The following is an 18,148-nucleotide window of genomic DNA, read 5'->3' on the forward strand; positions in this document are numbered from 1 at the left end:
TACCACTTCATTCCATTAATGACATTCTAAAATGGCGGCGTTCCACCTCACCTCACACATCGAGCTCTAGATTGTGAGGAGAGATTTTCTTTTTATATAATTGGAGTAATTAAATTAGAAAAATATTTTATTTTAGAATGTGAAGTTCATAATTACATCTAAGCTAATTACACTTCATTTAGTTTACAATATTTATTCAAAAAAAGATGACGGAAAAAAATCATCATTAAATTAAATAATGAATGAATAACAATTTAGGAAAAAAATCATCATTAAATTAAATAATGAATGAATAACAATTTAGGAAAATATTTTAATAAAGACTATAGACCTTACTATTCCTTAAACTCTCTTTAACCTTGTAAATACTATAAGTTTTCTATTCTATATTAAATTATAGCAGAAAAAAAAAAGTCACTCATTATAAAAAATCCATTCAATTTCTCTTAGATATTAATAATTAATGAAAAAAAAAGAAAGAGCGAAGCCGCCGCATCATGGAAGGCAGAAATAAAGGAAAGGTCAAAATCGCAGAAATAGAGACTTTGAATGAGTGAAATTGAACAACTTTATGTAATTTAAAAAAGAATTTTGAGCCACTCAAAAACCCAAAGATGTGTACAATTGAATGCTGTGAGTAGGATGATCGCGTGAAGAAGCATGTCTCTAAGATTAAGATGAATGTAATGTAGGCAATCGAGATGGTGTTCATATTGAGGTTGATATTAGCGGCGCATCTTTTAATTGGTGGGATGAGCATGTGTTTGAATGAGCTGAGGGCATGCCAGATTCCGGATTTTGAGTCATCGGGATGCGGTGTGTACATAGAGAGGGAGAGATGGGTTTTTTGTGAAGCTCTTGCATCAGCCTTAAGGAATGCCTGCTTCTGCCCATCTCCAGACACAGAAAATTGGGGTATTCTGGGCCGTACTATTTGCACCTTTGACTTCTTTTACTTATCCTGTCCAATTCCTGCTCCTGCTACAGCTAGAGGTATATTTATATTCCTTTTCTTTACATTGCTATTAGGATTGAGGACTAAATCATGCAATTTTGATGTGGGTGTCATATATGTGAACTGAATACTGTAGAATTTGATTTTGCTGGTAAGTGGCCCTTGGCCTTAAGAGCGCTGCTCCAAGGTTTTTGCAATTCAAACACATGCTTGTGCCGTCCTTTGAAATTTAAACAAATATTATAATAAAATTCCAGAATTAAAAAAGCTGTCAAATGAAAAGTGCCTTACCCACAAACCCCGAATCCCAGAAAGAAAGAGATGGGAAGAAATTTACACTAAAAGAGGGGGGATACCGTCTTATGATGTTCTATGCATTAGTAGGTGTTGCTAGAAAGGGAACTCATTCTTTCAAGGAAGACACAAGGTGTAGGTCTGGCTGCCTGCTTGTTAAGATAATATAATGATCTGATGTGGGGGGCACTTGTGCGTCTAATTTTTAATAGTTATTTTATTTTTGATTCTTAGATTATAATACGAGTAGTTTTATTTGTGCGATTTGTAAGCTCTTGTAGTTTCCTCTCTAGATGTTTCTAGTCCAATCTTTTTTATTTGAGTCGATTCCAAGTGAGCTTTAGGCTGATGTAAATGGCATTTTCATCTGAATGACTGCCCACTTATCCGCGTGAACTCATTGGCTTTCTAAGTGGTCTTTACATTTTTATAAAATCCATCTACGCTTTTCTAATAGGACATGTCTAACGATTAACTTTTTATTTACTTTTGCAGTATAACATTGTTTTATACTAGCATGGGTCATTATGAACGTTAAATGTGATAAATTTATACCTCTTTTAAGAAGTTGTTCGTTGCAATTGTCTTTCTTTCTCTTCAGCCTTGGCCTTGTTCTGTGGACGTGTCTTGCTTATTGTTGCTTATACGAGTTCTCTCACCTCTCTCTGTAGATATCCGATATAGCTACAAGGGAAACAATCAATGTAGTCAGGCTAATTCAAGTATAGTTATACACAAGGATTCAGGACAAGATTAGTTATTATGTTTTGAGTGAAGGATACAAAGAAGATACATCGTAGAGTTCATTTTATGACCATCTCGGGTTCCATATTTCTATTCATATCTATGCTTGAGTTGCCTTATTTCGAGACGGGAAAAGGTGGGAACGCAAAAAGGAGATGCCGAAAAGTGCCTCTTAATTGTACTAGAAATTGTATTTGAATGGAAAAATAGCATAGTGATGGAGATGGCTAGCTGAGGGATCGGGATATGCCCTCGCCGAACATAGAAATTTGCACATAAGCTGATGGTTACTGTCTGTCAGATCATAATGGGGGAGATTGACTTGAGACTTATATGTTGCTTTCCTATACATTGATATTTACACAATTTGCAACTAAGCCATCAACATGATGGATACTTTCCTGACGTTTAGATCATTCTCTACACAAGTACATACATAGCATGCTGCAATTACAACAATGATGCGCTTCTCTTCTATTTTTCTGTCTATGCCTTTGCCATAGAATATGCATTCTACTTGTCTAGGTCGTAACAGCTATTCTTGGAAAGAAGGCTAAATAATAAAAACTGACCCGTAATTGCCTGGATTGGAATGATCTGAAATTGTCCTAGAAGTAAGGTTGATTGTGCAAACAACTTATATCAATATCCAAAAAGAACATACACACAGATAACACTCAGATTTCACCCTGGAAATCTCCAAACGGAGAAAAAAATGGCTGGTAGTGGCCAAATAGCTCATCTACCTGAATGTATAAATTGAGAAACAAGTTACAAAGAGTGGAATGCGACAATATGGTTGTTCTATGTTCATTATCCAGCTTCCTTGTACAATAGCTGAATCCTCATTGTGCAAGTTGCAAACAGTCCAATGCTTAAACCTCTGAAACTCATCAATGTCATTCCCACACTCGTAAGTAGGATTTTGGAAGCCTCTCCTGTGCAGCAGAAGCCTCCTCAAGTGATCTGGAATTTTAAAAGACATGACTGTTTGTTTCCCATGACTATTTCTTGCATTGATGTGAAATCGCTACTTCCCAACAGTTTGAAACTGCTCCAGCGGTGTTGAAACTGCCTGTGAACTGCCACTGTGTTTTAAAACCAGTGCCTTTGTGAAACCGGTGGTTTTGACTGTGCCAAAATAATGAGTACTTACAGATTTTGAAATTTCAGGAAAACCTTCAATTATTGTTCTTGACAACTTCTGGGATCCTTATGGTTCATACCTCACTTCATGTAGATGCATTTAATCCTGCAAAAGCTCAACGAGGCACCAAGCGAGAAAACAATTCCACCATTTTCTACTTGGAGTACCATTGTGCTTGCTTCATCATTTGTCCTTTGAATGCCACTTGCTTAGACTCTTGGACTCCCCTTATGGTCTCTCTCCTCTTTGCTGTAGCACCACATCCTCAGAAAGAATCATCTGCTCGTAATAGACCAAGCCATCCTATGAGGGTACTATGTAAAGTCCCCAAATGGAATTTCCTTGATTTACTCCCGAGACAACAATTCCAAATCAAAATGAGAATTGTAATTATATAATTTCAGTAAATCTGAAAAAAATTCATTTTAAAATTCCACATAAAGTTCTAAGGTTAGTTCTGAAAATGGAACTTATCTTGATGGCCTTCTGTAAATATAAATATTTCCAAAGTCTGCTCATATTTCCTCTCTAATTGTGCTCATATACATTTAAATGACTGATTAATAATAAACAGATCGATGGAATAATCCTCAGATGTGTGTTACTCCATTTTGCCTATAAGAATTTACCGATCATATTTGTATTAGTAGTTGGTTTTTGCAAAGGTAGACAAATCTGACGTGCGTCAGATTTGGTCTATCTTTGTGTTTTCTCTCCTCCTCAGCCGATATCTCCCCCGATAATTCCCAATAAATTCATCCTCATGGAAAGGTTGTGACTTTCCAATGTAAAGACAACGTGGCTTTTCCTGAATGCTTTAATTAAAACTGTTTGCTTTAAACATAATTGCATCTCTTAATAATTGGAGAAGTTTAAGAATATTGGTCAAGGATGTAAATCGTATCTTGGATTGATGAAATCGCACTTTATGTATTATGAACTTCACACTCTTTTAGAAACTCGTATTTCTTCAAATCACACCACTCCCCAACATTAAATTGCTGCAAACGACTTTGCTACATATTATTGACCATAATCATTAATTTGTGTAAATCTGTTCTTTGATGATTTCAACCGCTGTCTTTGATAATGGTTACTGTCCATACTTCAACAATGGCCGATGATTTATCCTTCCGTCACCAGTACAAGCAATGACCCACATATATATTTCCTCGGCAATGTATTTACGCTCCACAATGGAATTCTTAAGATGAATTAAGTTTGACTTTAATTGGTGTTTATGAATACTTATATGATCGCTGTATGGAATCAGCTGACTGCTGCGAATTAATGAATTGACCATCATCTCATACTGAGTCAACTATATTGTGTGGAACCGATCTTTGTATTGCTATAATCACTATTTAATATTGTTGTCTTTCATGTCTAAATCTGATCGCTATTTGAACATACTGTTGTGTGTTTGTCCATTGACAGTAGTTCACTACCTTAGATGTAATATCGGCGCTGTCTTCATAAGCAATGTTGACCATCTTTGTTAATCATATTATTTGGCTATCCATAGTTGGTCATGCCTTGCTGTTCATAGACTTGGCCAACAATCTTGCTTAATCTTGTATGCTATCAACTTCATTATAAAGATAATACCAGGAGCTTTCTTAATAATAACAATACTGGATAGAGTCTTGCTGGGGACATCACATAGTATTGGATCTTCTTCTTCATCCAACATGGAGGGTTTGTCCTTGTAACTGCCACTCTTTGCATAAGGAACATCTACTCCTTACTGATACTCCCACTTTGAGATGATGTTTTACATGGTGCTGCTCATAACTTGTTTCGGACTTCAACTGAGATCCCTCTAGTTGTTCTTTTAGGTTTAGCTGGATTTGGCAAATCCTCTCAACAAACTTCTTTGCTCTTTCCACCTTTGAATCCAATCCATTTTGCTCATCTTGCAGTTCTAGTGTAACATCAAGTGGACTGGAGGCAAATACCACGAACATGCTATGAAAGTTGACTGACTGGTAGAGGAATGGATTACTATGCTGTATAAATGCTGTATGTATGGAAAAGATTCATCACATGCCTTTTGGAGCCTGCTGTTATACCTTTGTATAAGCCACGGGGATGGCCTATCCACAACTTTTGTTGTCCATCCTCTTGGGGATGAAAAGCAACATGATTTTGAAGCCTGGTATCCTTATTCTTTGACAAAGTGGACCAAATTCTACCAACTAACTGAGTATCCTTGTCTAAAACAATGGACTTGAGCAACTATAGTGCACCCAAACATTGGAAAATAACAATTCAGCCATCTCTCTACCTGTAACAGTTCTTTTTGCACAGGGTTAAAATGCACATCTTGCTAAATTTATCAACCATAGTTGAAAATTTTTAAAATTTAGATCTGGCAATAAATTGGCTAACTCAAAATTTTTCAAAATTTCAGATTCAGCAAATTTTCTGGACATTAAATAATACTTAATTTTGTGAAAAAGTGTAATGCCCCCTACTTGATCTATTTCAATAAAATAAAATTGATTAATATTCTTCAATTAGTTATTAACAAGTTCTTATTTATTTTCCTCACTAGATGATTAATTTCATTATTCATAGTTTTTAATATAGATATCAGACCCTGCCACTATTTCAGTTGAATGGGAGAAAGGTCTCTGTATGTTACCAAAGCGCTTAGAGACCAAATACAACAGGTTCCCTCAAAGTTTACAGACCCAAACCCTTATCTATCTTGGGTCTATGCCCTCAAGGCTTATGGGTTGCTGATCCCCACCCTATCTTGGGACTTAACCTATTGCTTGGATTTAGACTACCCCTCTTTGGAACATCTCATTCCCATCTTTTTAAATACTGACAGTAATAACATGATTTAGACTATAAGTATACTAATTTCTTATGTATTATGAATATATATGAAATTAAGTATGACTGTCATACATATTGCAGTCCATACTAATATTACTATTAATTCTGCATAAGAACATTATCAGGTTTCATATATTAAACATACATACTCAGCTCATCCCCATGCATACCACCAAGGACAAAGATATTACTGCCTGTAACTTAATAACAGTTCTGCTCTTATCAATCCATGGTGATGTTATTGGATGCTTTAGTTCCTTTCCTTTGTATCTCTCAATGTGAGGGAGAGGTCACACCTCTTCATCATGCATGCCCTTTGCCAAGATACACACCCTTTCACCATTAGCACCTTTTGAAAGAGTGCAACTCCTCATTATTTCTGCCCTTTGAAAGGGACACAACCTTTAATAATCAGATCTGCACTTCTTATTTAAATCAGATTTGCACTCTCATTTTTCAAATTCTTCCCCCCTCAAATGAGTTTCTTTTCTCCCTTTTATATCTCACATTTGAGGGAGTCGCAACTTATCATTTCATGCCTTTTGACCTTTCATTAGCTTTAATCAAATTTTAATTATATTTAATTATATTCTTTTCTATTTTAATTGTAATTTTTATATTTATTCTTTTGTATTTTAATTTTTTAATTATTTATTATTAAATTATATTTCAAAGTAGGGACATTACAGTCCGCCCTTCCCAAATTTGCTTGTCCTCAAGCAATGTAAATTTTTATTTTCTCAAACAAAGTCATCCACCAATATGAATAAAAAACACAGAGCATACACATGTAAAACACGAAGCATACACATGGATATATGCAAACACGGAGCATATACGTGAATACATGTATTGTTAGATTTTTTCTTATTAACTAGAATGGTTCATTGATTCATCTTTACCCTGCAGGATGGCAGGATTAAAGCTCTGATACCATTTGTAATGTCCCCTACTTGATCTATTTCAATAAAATAAAATTGATTGATATTCTTCAATTAGTTATTAACAAGTTTTTATTTATTTTCCTCACTAGATGATTAATTTCATTATTCATAGTTTTTAATATCGATATCAGACCCTGCTACTATTTCAGTTTTAAGGGAGAAGGGTCTATGTATGTTACCAAAGCGCTTAGAGACCAAATACAATAGGTTCCCTCAAAGTTTACAGATCCAAGCCCTTACCTATCTTGGGTCTATGCCCTCAAGGCTTATGGGTTGCTGATTCCCACCCTATCTTGGGACTTAACCTATTGCTTGGATTTAGACTGCCCCTCTTTGGAACATCTCATTCCCATCTTCTTAAATACTGACAGTAATAACATGATTTAGACTATAAGTATACTAATTTCTTATGTATTATGAATATATATATGAAATTAAGTATGACTGTCATACATATTGCAGTCCATACTAATATTACTATTAATTCTACATAAGAACATTATCAGGTTTCATATATTAAACATACATACTCAGCTCATCCCCATGCATACCACCAAGGACAAAGATATTACTGCCTGTAACTTAATAACAGTTCTGATCTTATCAATCCATGGCCATTTCAATGTGAGGGAGAGGTCACACCTCTTCATCATGCATGCCCTTTGCCAAGAGACACACCCTTTCACCATTAGCACCTTTTGAAAGAGTGCAACTCTTCATTATTTCTGCCCTTTGAAAGGGATACAACCTTTCATAATCAGATCTGCACTTCTTATTTAAATCAGATTTGCACTCTCATTTTTCAAATTCTTCCCCCCTTAAATGAGTTTTTCTTCTCCCTTTTATATCTCACATTTGAGGGAGTCGCAACTTATCATTTCATACCTTTTGACCTTTCATTAGCTTTAATCAAATTTTAATTATATTTAATAATATCTTTTATATTTTAATTTTAATTTTTATATTTATTCTTTTGTATTTTAATTTTTTTATTATTTATTATTAAATTATATTTCAAAGTAGGGACATTACAAAAAGATTCTTCAAAAACATGCATACTACTGAATTTAGGAAACATATTACCGATTTCCTTAATTAGGGATCAAAATTAGAGTTTATTACCAAAGTTTTAGGACTTGGACTTGGCACGGACTTAATAAGATTCAGACTTCGAATTGGCAAAAAAAAATAAAATGTATTTTCACAAAAAAAAGAAGAAGAAATTAATGCATTTAGAGAACATAAAAGCCTAGTTTGACCAATTTGTCATAATTCAAACATTAAACGTCATATGATCTTCGAACACTCTATTTGAAATTTCATAATTCATGCTCAATAACTAGCTGGGGGTTTGGGAGTAGAGACCCTAATGGGTTTGAGGGGCAGCAATGATAAGCTGCACAAGGTGTTAGATGTGAGAAAAACCCAACGATAGAAGGGGTGCGGGGTGTTGGATTGTAATGTCCCCTTTTTGGACCACATTATATTTTGCCCTACATTCACAAATCCAAAATGAAACAAAGAATACAATATAGTTAGAGATATAATTCTCACCCAAGAATAAGATAAAGTCTGTTTTGGAAACCAGCAATCAAGTTAGATAACATTGAAGATATAATTCATGAGATAAATCCATTATAGAGTTAAAGGAAACATATATTCATAAACATATAACAAATCTAAATCCATTATAGAGTTAAAGGAAACATATATTCATAAACATATAACAAATCTAAATCCATATATTCATAAACATATAACAAATCTAAACTATTATGTGGTATTCATAAACATATAACAAATCTAAACTATTATGTGGGGTTCAACCATAACAGGGGATGAGATAACGAGACATGATAAGGTGCCCAAAATATCTCCTACCCTAGGCCCAAGAGCGGATACCTTGTCCCTTTTGGCCTCATGTGGCCTTCTGCCACTTATATGACGTGATGTACCTAGTGAGGCCTCCATAGCCATTCCCCTTCATCATGCCATTCTTCTCACCCTCTTATGATTGAAGGTCCCTCTTATGATTGAAGGTCCCTTGAGTTCATCCCAACGATTGATCAATATAGAGGTTGTGGGGAACTGCAATAGGGTTCCCAAAATAACCATCTGCCCTAGGCCCGAGAGAGGATACCCTGCCCCTCTTGGCCTCATGTGGCCTTTCGCCATTTCATATGAGGTGGTGTGCCTAGTGAGGGATCCATAGCTGTTCCCCCTCCTTGCATTCCCTTCCTTACCGTACTATGATTGATTGTTGCTATTTGGAAATCCACATTGTTTCTTATATCTATATTATTTGAATCATTGCTTGAATTAATATGTAAGGAATTGTGCATTCAATCATTATCATGTTGCATACATCAGGCATATATTGAACATACATTGAACATTGAACACATATTCATGCAGACCATAGATGGAGAAGAATAATATATCCTGCAATAAATGATAATTTTTGATTCTGATCCCATAACTGGTGTATAATGTATTAATCTGCTCCCACCCATGCTTTTAACTGCCTTTCTTAGTGCAGGATATATATATATATAGAGAGAGAGAAATATATCCTGCAATAAATGATAATTTTTGATTCTGATCCCATAACTGGTGTATAATGTATTAATCTGCTCCCACCCATGCTTTTAACTGCCTTTCTTAGTGCAGGATATATATATATAGAGAGAGAGAGAGAAAACTTCTGATCTTATTCCATCTTCTGTCTCTGCTCTTAGCTGACCTGCTCTTCTTCTGCAGTAGATGCTGATGGATCCTTGAATGATCTCAAAACAAACTTTATTTATACACCATAAAGGTGTCTTTTCACCCTAAGGATTGTAACCCCTGGATCAGGTCGGCCAGCAACAATAGCTTTGTCTTTATTTAATATTTTTGCCCAAAGCTGCGTGCTCATCTTCCCTAGGTTGGCCAAGATTAATATATATTTTTTATCATTTTATTTACATTGCCCAATGGTGGGCGCACATCCTAGGAGGTGAGAAACACACAGAAAACACTGAGGGAGGGGGGTGCTGAATCAGCGTTTTAAACTTTTATAATGTCAACAAACTTAAAAAGCCAATCAACATATAGATATGGAACTGTAAAAATAACACAAGACAAGAGCTCAGATTTTTCTCATGGAAAACCCTTTCGGGTAAAAAACCACAGCATCAATTTTTCATTAACTGCACAAACTCCAAGATACAAGAAGTGTGCACCAACACACAATGGCCATCAACCCAGCTCAAAAACAGTGAGCACCAACTCACAGACAACCAGCAGAAAGGGGCACCAACCTCTATGAGAAGGAGAGCACCAACTCCCCAAAAACTGAACTCATATTTACAAAGGAAAATAACTTCAGACTTCTCCAGAACATGTACCACACTCAGCAAATTTACACAGTACCCCTGAAGTCTGTCTCAGATTTCAAAATATCATTTTCAGCATATAAACAGCATAAACCTTTCACAGAGAATAGTATATAAATTTCTTCCAGGAACACTGTCTGTCAAAAATAATCATTGCACAGTCCTCAAATGGAATATCACATCCACTTTTACTACTCCACACTGCATTCTTTTCACACTGCCTGAAAACTCATTTTCTGATAAAGTCTCACATAGGCCCAGTTATAACAACTCGAACATAGAATAGATAGAGTGACCTCTTTCACAAATATGCTCTATGTTTTTAAAAAATTAGAACCACACACCCCCAGCACGTATATACCTCATGTATCGATACTTTAGAAAATTCTGTAACTTTTCTTCAGCATTTTTGAGTTCTTCAAGATCTGTAAATTTCCCACGATATCAAAACTTCAAGAAACATCCATACAATCAAAAATAACGGACAGCCTTTTTGAATATACATATATATATATATCTTCTCATCAAGTCGTCTATCTTTAACGGATAACTTCAGCGCATAACTAATCCACGGGCCAAAAGAAAACGTCTTCTTCATTACCACAAAAGGCAGGTATTAATGAAAAGTTTATGGCCTCCAAACAAACATATGCCAGAAAGCACCCTACTCCTTTAAAAAATTAACACGTATATGTCTGGAAAGAATATAACCCCACGCACTAGGAAAGAGAAACACGTCCTTTGAACGTAGACCAAAAATATCGATGCAGCTCGAGCATAACATCACTAAAAAAAAGGAACGTTAATAGAGACTGCTCCACATTTTTAATATCACTAACTCTACGATAGCACACAAAAAGGCATAAATATAATTACTCCCTTATCGTGCTCCACAATCTCCACATCCTCACATGCATTGAACCTATATTTGATTTGTCCGCCAAGTATCTAAGGCCAGGTGTCTTAGATTAATCTCCAAACTATAATATAAAGAGTGCCGTCACTTCTCTTTTCAAACTGCAGCCTTTCACTTGCATATTGAAATAAACTTTATTCATCAACGTGAATGATCTTACAAGTATTTGCCTTAAATACGCCTGATGACTTGGCAATACATGGCAGCAAATCTGACACTGTGACAAGTAAGCACACACCTAGCTGAAGCAGACACACACATAGCTCAAGCACTTCAAGCATGTCAAGCAGCTCAAGCACGTCAAACAGCTCGAGCACGTCAAGCAGCTCAAGCACATCAAGCAGCTCCACCAAAAATGAGAAAAACTAATGAAAAAACTGTAGCTCGAAAAGTACTTCAAACTCAGTACAAGATTACTTTGAGTAATCCTCTATTGAATAACATAGGCTTGACAAAAACCATTTGACATCAATGACAAAATGTCTAATAGGAGGTCGGCCATCTTTGGGAGGCCTTGAAAACATTTTATCTATTTATTTTATCTTTTATTTCTCCTAGGGTTGGCCAGCATGAAGAACACATGGGTCGGCGCTCTCAAAAGTAGTTTTTAAAACTATTTTCTAAAAACAAGCTGGCCATGCTGCTTATAGATTTATTTCTGGCTTTAATATTTATTTCTTATTTCTGAGTTGGCCCTAACCCTCAAATGTTTATTTTATTTAATGCTGGGATTTGTACTTAACCTCAGGTGGTGCATGACAAGCTGCCCTTCCTGAAATTTGCTTGTCCTCAAGCAAAGTTTATGTTCATTGAATCTAAATCAACACTTATCCCAATGTTTGCACAATATTATAGATATCTCTTAATGTTAAGGCAAGAACTTATATATTAAGATGAGGATTAGAAGCATGACACACATCTATGACCTTAAATGCAATGTTCTTTTCTAAACAAATTCATATCTTTTTGGCTCACTCTCATTATTCTCATAGTTTAGATCAACCAAAAATAGAAGTCTCATGATGACAAGAATACATTCATAGATATTCATGGAGTAGACATGCCAAACACGAAGCATACACATGGACATATGTAGACACGAAGTATACATGCAAATACAAGTATTGTTAGATCCTTCTTATTGACTAGAATGCATTCATTGATTCATCTTTACCCTGCAGTCTGGCAGGATCATGCTCTGATACCACTTGTAATGTCCCCTTTCTGGACCACATTATAGTTTGCCCTAAATTCACAAATCCAAAATGAAACAAAGAATATATTATAGTTAGAGATATAATTCTCACCCAAGAAGAAGATAAGTCCGTTTTGGAAACCTGCAATCAAGTTAGATAACATTGATGTTATAATTCATGAGATAAATCCATTACTAGGGTTAAAGGAAACATATATTCATGAAATTTTAACAAATCTAAACTCTTACGTGGGGTTCAATCATAACAAGGTATGAGATAGTGAGACATGATAAGGTGCCCAAAATATCTCCTACCCTAGGCCCAAGAGCGGATACTTTGACCCTCTTGGCCTCATGTGGCCTTCTGCCATCTCATATGAGGTGGTGTACCTAGTAAGGCCTCCATAGCCATTCCCCTTCGTCATGCCATCCTTCTCACCCTTTTATGATTGAAGGTCCCTTGATTTCATCCCAACAATTGATCAATATAGAGGTTATGGGGGAAATTGCAATAGGATGCCCAAAATAACCCTCTACCCTAGGCCTGAGAGTGAATACTTTGTCTCTCTTGGCCTCATGTGGCCTTTCGCCATTTCATATGAGGTGGTGTGCCTAATGAGGGATCCAAAGCCTTTCCCCCTCCTTGCATTCCCTTCCTTGCCCTACCATGATTGATTGTTGCTATTTGGAAATACACATTGTTTCTTATAGTTGTATTATTTGAATCATTGCTTGAATTAATATGAAGGAATTGTGCATCCAATCATTATCATGTTGCATACATTAGGCATATATTGAACACATATTCATGCATGCCACAGATGGAGAAGAATACTATTTCCAGTAGTGTCTTTTCACCCTAACGATTGTAACCCTTGGATTAGGTCGACCAACAACAACTTTGTCTTTATTTAATATTTTTGCCCAAAGCTGCATGCTCATCTTCCCTAGGTCGGCCAAGACTAATATATATTTTTTATCATTTAATTTACATTGCTCAAAGGTGGGCATACATCCTAGGAGGTCGACCTTCTTTGGGAGGCCTTGAAAACATTTTATTTATTTATTTTGTCATTTATTTCTCATAGGGTCAACCTGTTTCCCCCTTGGGGTGTCAGGTTAAGACATTGCATAAATGACAGAAGTACACAGAATATATGGAACTCACAAGTGTTCTCTTGATTCATAATAAGCCAGTACATACAATGATAGCAATATGTTCGACTACAATAGCATGTTCAGAGACTGGAAACAGATACAATATAAAGGAGTCTGGTCAGTTACCCGGTGCCAACTGCCGACAACCGACGGGTTAATTGCCGACGCTAATACAATTTACCTTAATGCTTAATTACCCGACAACATCATCCCCCGAAAAAGAAACGTCGTCTCTGGACGACAGACAACTAAAATGGGAATGATGTACAAGCAAAACTGAAACCCCAAAACAACAAATTACTGGGATTGGGGTAGAGATGGCGTCCCTGATGGTCCCGTGGATGAGGAAGAGGCCAACTGCTCCCGGAGCTGCAACACCTGCTCTGTGCGGTGGCGAAGATCCCTCTCAGCCACCAACTGGCGCTCCTGAGACCGTTGCACTCTGAATACGGCCTCCATCAGCTCGGTATGCTTATTATCCAGCTCTGCCCTTGTACTACTCAGACTGGCCTCCAACAAAGCCCTATCTGCCACCCGTGCGGCTGAGGCTGCTGTGAACTCAGCGCAGACACGAGCCAACTCCTCCTCCATACTCCTTGTCCGGGCTCTCTGCTGAGCCAACTCCAACTCCAATGTCTCCCTAGTGATATCTGCATCCTGTTGAGCACGACGATGCGCCAAATGACTATCCCGTATGGCCTGCTCGATCCTCCTGAGTAGGCTCTGCACTTGACTCTCTCCAGTTTGTCCAGGGTGTTGCCACTCCTCCAACATCACAGGAAGATCCACGCGAGGCCATCCTCTATCAACAAAGCACCGCTGAAATGCCTCAGCAACTCCTCTGGTAGCAAATGCCAGGAGACCCTCCAACGCTGGCTGCCCTAGGGTCCCTTCCTCCGTCAAGGCCAAAAGTCTGCGTGCCTCACTCTCTACTGCTGCCAAAAACTGAGTCAAGGCAGTGGGCTGGTTCTCTGTAGAACCAGGCATCAGAATGTCTACCTGTGGCACCGTATCCTCCGCACCACCCATGTGCTGGAGCAGGTCCGTAGGTTCCCCCTGTGCACGCATCTCATGAGGAGAGTCACTACCTTCTAAATCAACCACCTCTTGACGGTGAGGTGTGGCAGGCGGGGGTCCTACTGGGGCTTTCGGTTGCGCTGAGTATTGCTCCAACCATGAGTCTTTATCATCTCCCTCAACGTCACCCCTGTCTAACCTGATCTCTCCACCTCCATCCATTGGCTCTGTCTGAATAAGGGCTGTGTCCCTCGGTTGAACTACACTGCTGCTAGGGACCTGTGAAATCTGCTTGAGGGAGGAACGAGGATGCAGTTGACCAAACCCCAGCACAGGGATTGCTGATATGGCTCCCACTGTCACTCCTGTTGCTGGTAATGGTGTCACGGTCCCATCTGTAGCCAACACAGTGGGTGCATATACTAGCCTCCCTGTCTAAACACCCGTAGGTCGGACCACTCTTCCTCCTGGCAGTCCCCGCGTCCCCTTCGGTATCTGGCCGAGGGCAACCGTACCACCTGTGCCTTCTTCCATACCCAACTTTGGATACGGTACCTTCGTGTGTGAGAGGCGAAATTAGGTATCCCCACCCGAACAACGAGAAGATGTCTCCTCCGACTCCGCCCCTGAACTACTCTTGGTGGCCGAATCCGACTCGCTAGTAGAGACTACCTGTATCTAGGGCTTCCACTTCCTGCTGGATGGTGCATCCCCTGTGTGTGTATCCAAATGAGTCCAGTAAAAAATGGAGGGCACGGTAGGGTCAATGCTGTCCCGTGGCTGCCACCCTCGCCTTTCTTCCGACACTTGTATACGGACTGCGTCCAGGAATAACCCAATGGCGTGGTGGGGCATATAGAATGCCTTGTGCTTTAGTGTGAGGAACTCATGAATGCGGTTTGACAACACAGTAGCCCAGTTGTACACCGTCCCATTCCGGAGCCTGTTCATCAATGCAATCATCGGCACGGCTGTGTCGGAGGCCCTACTAGCTCCTGTGAGACGACTCTTCATCAAGTCGAGCAAGCACTGCCATGCACCAGGTTCTATGTAAGATTTTTTCAGTCCTCGCCCCTTGGGTGCCGTAATCCTGTCCCACTCTGCTCTGGTCAGGTTATCCCGACATATTTGTTGTAGCAGCTGATTTTTCCTCTCGGCAGACATCTTCATCGCCTGCTTGTCCACCTTCTTCCCTTCGTTAGGAATGCCAAAAACCCTCGCAAAGTCATCTGGAGCAAAAGACACGGTAACGTCTGTGTGCTGGTACTTGAACGAGGAAGTGCGCAACTCATCATTGTACGATTTTATCATCATGTGCAAGCAAGGCTCAAAATCCCAAATGGCGAATATCGGCATCTGAATGGCCCAATGCACCCGTGCCCTTCCTAACTATGTTTTCACCAAAATGTCATCTAGGGACTGCGCCTCCAACCACCATTGCCTGCACACATTGTCGTTCAACCCCTCGAAAGTGATTGTGTCCGCTGTGACTTTAGGCTGCCTTTCTTTTTTGCCTGTATCTGGTACAACAACCTTCCCTTTATCCATAGGACAGTCTGTAGACGGTTTCGTGGTTGTCTTCTCTGAATCCTGTAGTCTCCTCCAATCCAGTTTTTTCAACTGCCTGGCGCTAAATGCCATAAAATGATTTTTTTTTTTTCCAAACTTATATCTTTCCTCTCCTGGGCACCTTCACATGTTCTTTCTTTTGATTGCGATCTCTTATTCCCCTTGTCTCAATGGTACTTTTAGTTTGCTTTCGTGGTCCGTACGACTAGTATTTTACTTTTCGGAAAATTTGTTTTCCTCTGGCACCCTTGAATCTGTACGGACTTTTTCTTGACTCTGGCAGCCCCTTGGTTCATACGGAATTTGTCACGCCAAATCCAGTTACTGGCGAAGGTCGTACGGACTTTGCGTCTGAATTTCGTATGGAATTCTGGTTCTCCACTTTTCGTACAGAAATCTTTGGCACTGTCGCCAAAAAAATTCCGTATGGTTTTGTTCCTCTCCTTACCACTTTAATTTCGTGCGGACTTTTCCCTTCACTGTTTTTGATTTCCATACAGAAGGTTTGTCTCCCCGCCATACCAGATTCCGTACAGAATTCACTTTTCCTTTGTTGGCACTCCTTCTCGTACTCTAATTTCCGTATGGAATTCGCTTTTCCTTTGTTGGCACTCCTTCCCGTACTCTAATTTCCGTACGGATTTTTCTTCTGAGATCCGTGGAGTGTTATTTATTGACCGTATGATATTTCCTTTACTTGTGGAATCCGTACGGATCTCTGTCTTTTAGTTTTGTACGAACTTACTATGAACGAGTCCCCCTTTAATTCTTCGGCACTTAACAAACATTCTTTTAAATTTTTCCAACTTGTAAAATTTCTCTTTTTTTTTCTTTTCTTTTTGCTCGCCACTTGCAAATTTCCCTTCATTTTCACAAAAATAATAAAGACAATTTCCTGCAAAAAATAATGAAAACGGTGTGCACCATGAAGTTCTGTGTGGTTCTGAAGGTTGTAAATTGGCGTTGGTGACGAGGGGCATTGCCCCTTGACCCCGTTGGGGTGTTGGCATTGACCCTCCGTTTGATTTGGTAGGTACACTGCAAGTTGGGCGTTTTTTTTTTTTTTTTTGTGTTTCTTACTTGTGTCATTGGCTGGGTCCTTCTCGCTCATGGTACACCTTCAATTTAGAGCCATTCATTGTGTCCTGCACCTCCTGCCCGTCCAGTGTCCACAACTTGATCGCCCCGTTCGCGCCGACCTCGCGAACTTTGAAAGGGCCCAGCCACTTTACCTTGAATTTTCTGGGCTTGATCTCGTTGCGCCCATTAAACTTTAATACAAGTTGCCCTGGGGTAAACCGCATTCTTCGCAAATGCTTGTCGTGCCAAATCTTCCGCCTTTGCTGTGCCGTCTCTGTCGCCCACTGAGCCATCATTCGTCGCTCATCCAATTTGTTCAAAGCGTATAGTCTCTCTCTCAGGCTTTCCACGTCTCCAAGTCGATTATCGATGGCGATTCGGAGACTCGGCACCATGAATTCAACTGGCACCACGACTTCTTGTCCATACATTAGCTGGAAGGGAGTCTGTCCAGTAGCTACCTTATAAGTCGTTTAGTATGCCAAAGTACCGATGGTAGGCGCTCCTCCCAATCATCCTTCTCCACTTCGCAAGACTTATAAATCACCGACACGATTATTTTATTGGTCGCCTCAGCTTGCCCGTTCGCCCGCGGATAGTAGGGGCTTGATAAGGAGTGGAAGATTTTGAACTCCGTTGTTAGCAACCGGATTATATGATTTACAAAATGTCCTCTGTCACTCATCAGTTGGATTGGAATCCCATACCGCGTAATGATTTGTTCATAGATAAATTTTGCTGTATTGACCGCCGAGTTGTCCGGCAAAGCCCATGCCTCGACCCACTTGGTCAAGTTTCCTGTCGCCACTACAATGTATTTGCATCGTCGGGCTCTACTTGGTTTTAATGGTCCGATGAAATCCAATCCCCATCTCTCAAACAGTTCCTGGGCATTTGATGGGTTG

The 18,148-nt window shown here is 39.0% G+C and overlaps 1 protein-coding gene across 2 annotated transcripts in view; it reads left to right on the forward strand.

Moving 5' to 3' along the window:
* The first annotated feature begins 489 nt into the window (after nucleotides 1–489).
* LOC131079896 (calmodulin-binding receptor-like cytoplasmic kinase 3) overlaps nucleotides 490–18,148 on the forward strand; it is a 59,601-nt gene continuing 41,942 nt past the window's right edge. For both annotated transcript variants that reach the window (XM_058017939.2, XM_058017940.2), the window contains exon 1: nucleotides 490–993. In XM_058017939.2, the coding sequence (XP_057873922.2) occupies nucleotides 702–993 (292 nt within the window). In that variant the 5' untranslated portion in view covers nucleotides 490–701. The remainder of the gene's footprint in view (nucleotides 994–18,148) is intronic.

This window comes from Cryptomeria japonica, chromosome 11 (assembly GCF_030272615.1).
Source record: "Cryptomeria japonica chromosome 11, Sugi_1.0, whole genome shotgun sequence".
Lineage (NCBI taxonomy): Eukaryota > Viridiplantae > Streptophyta > Pinopsida > Cupressales > Cupressaceae > Cryptomeria > Cryptomeria japonica.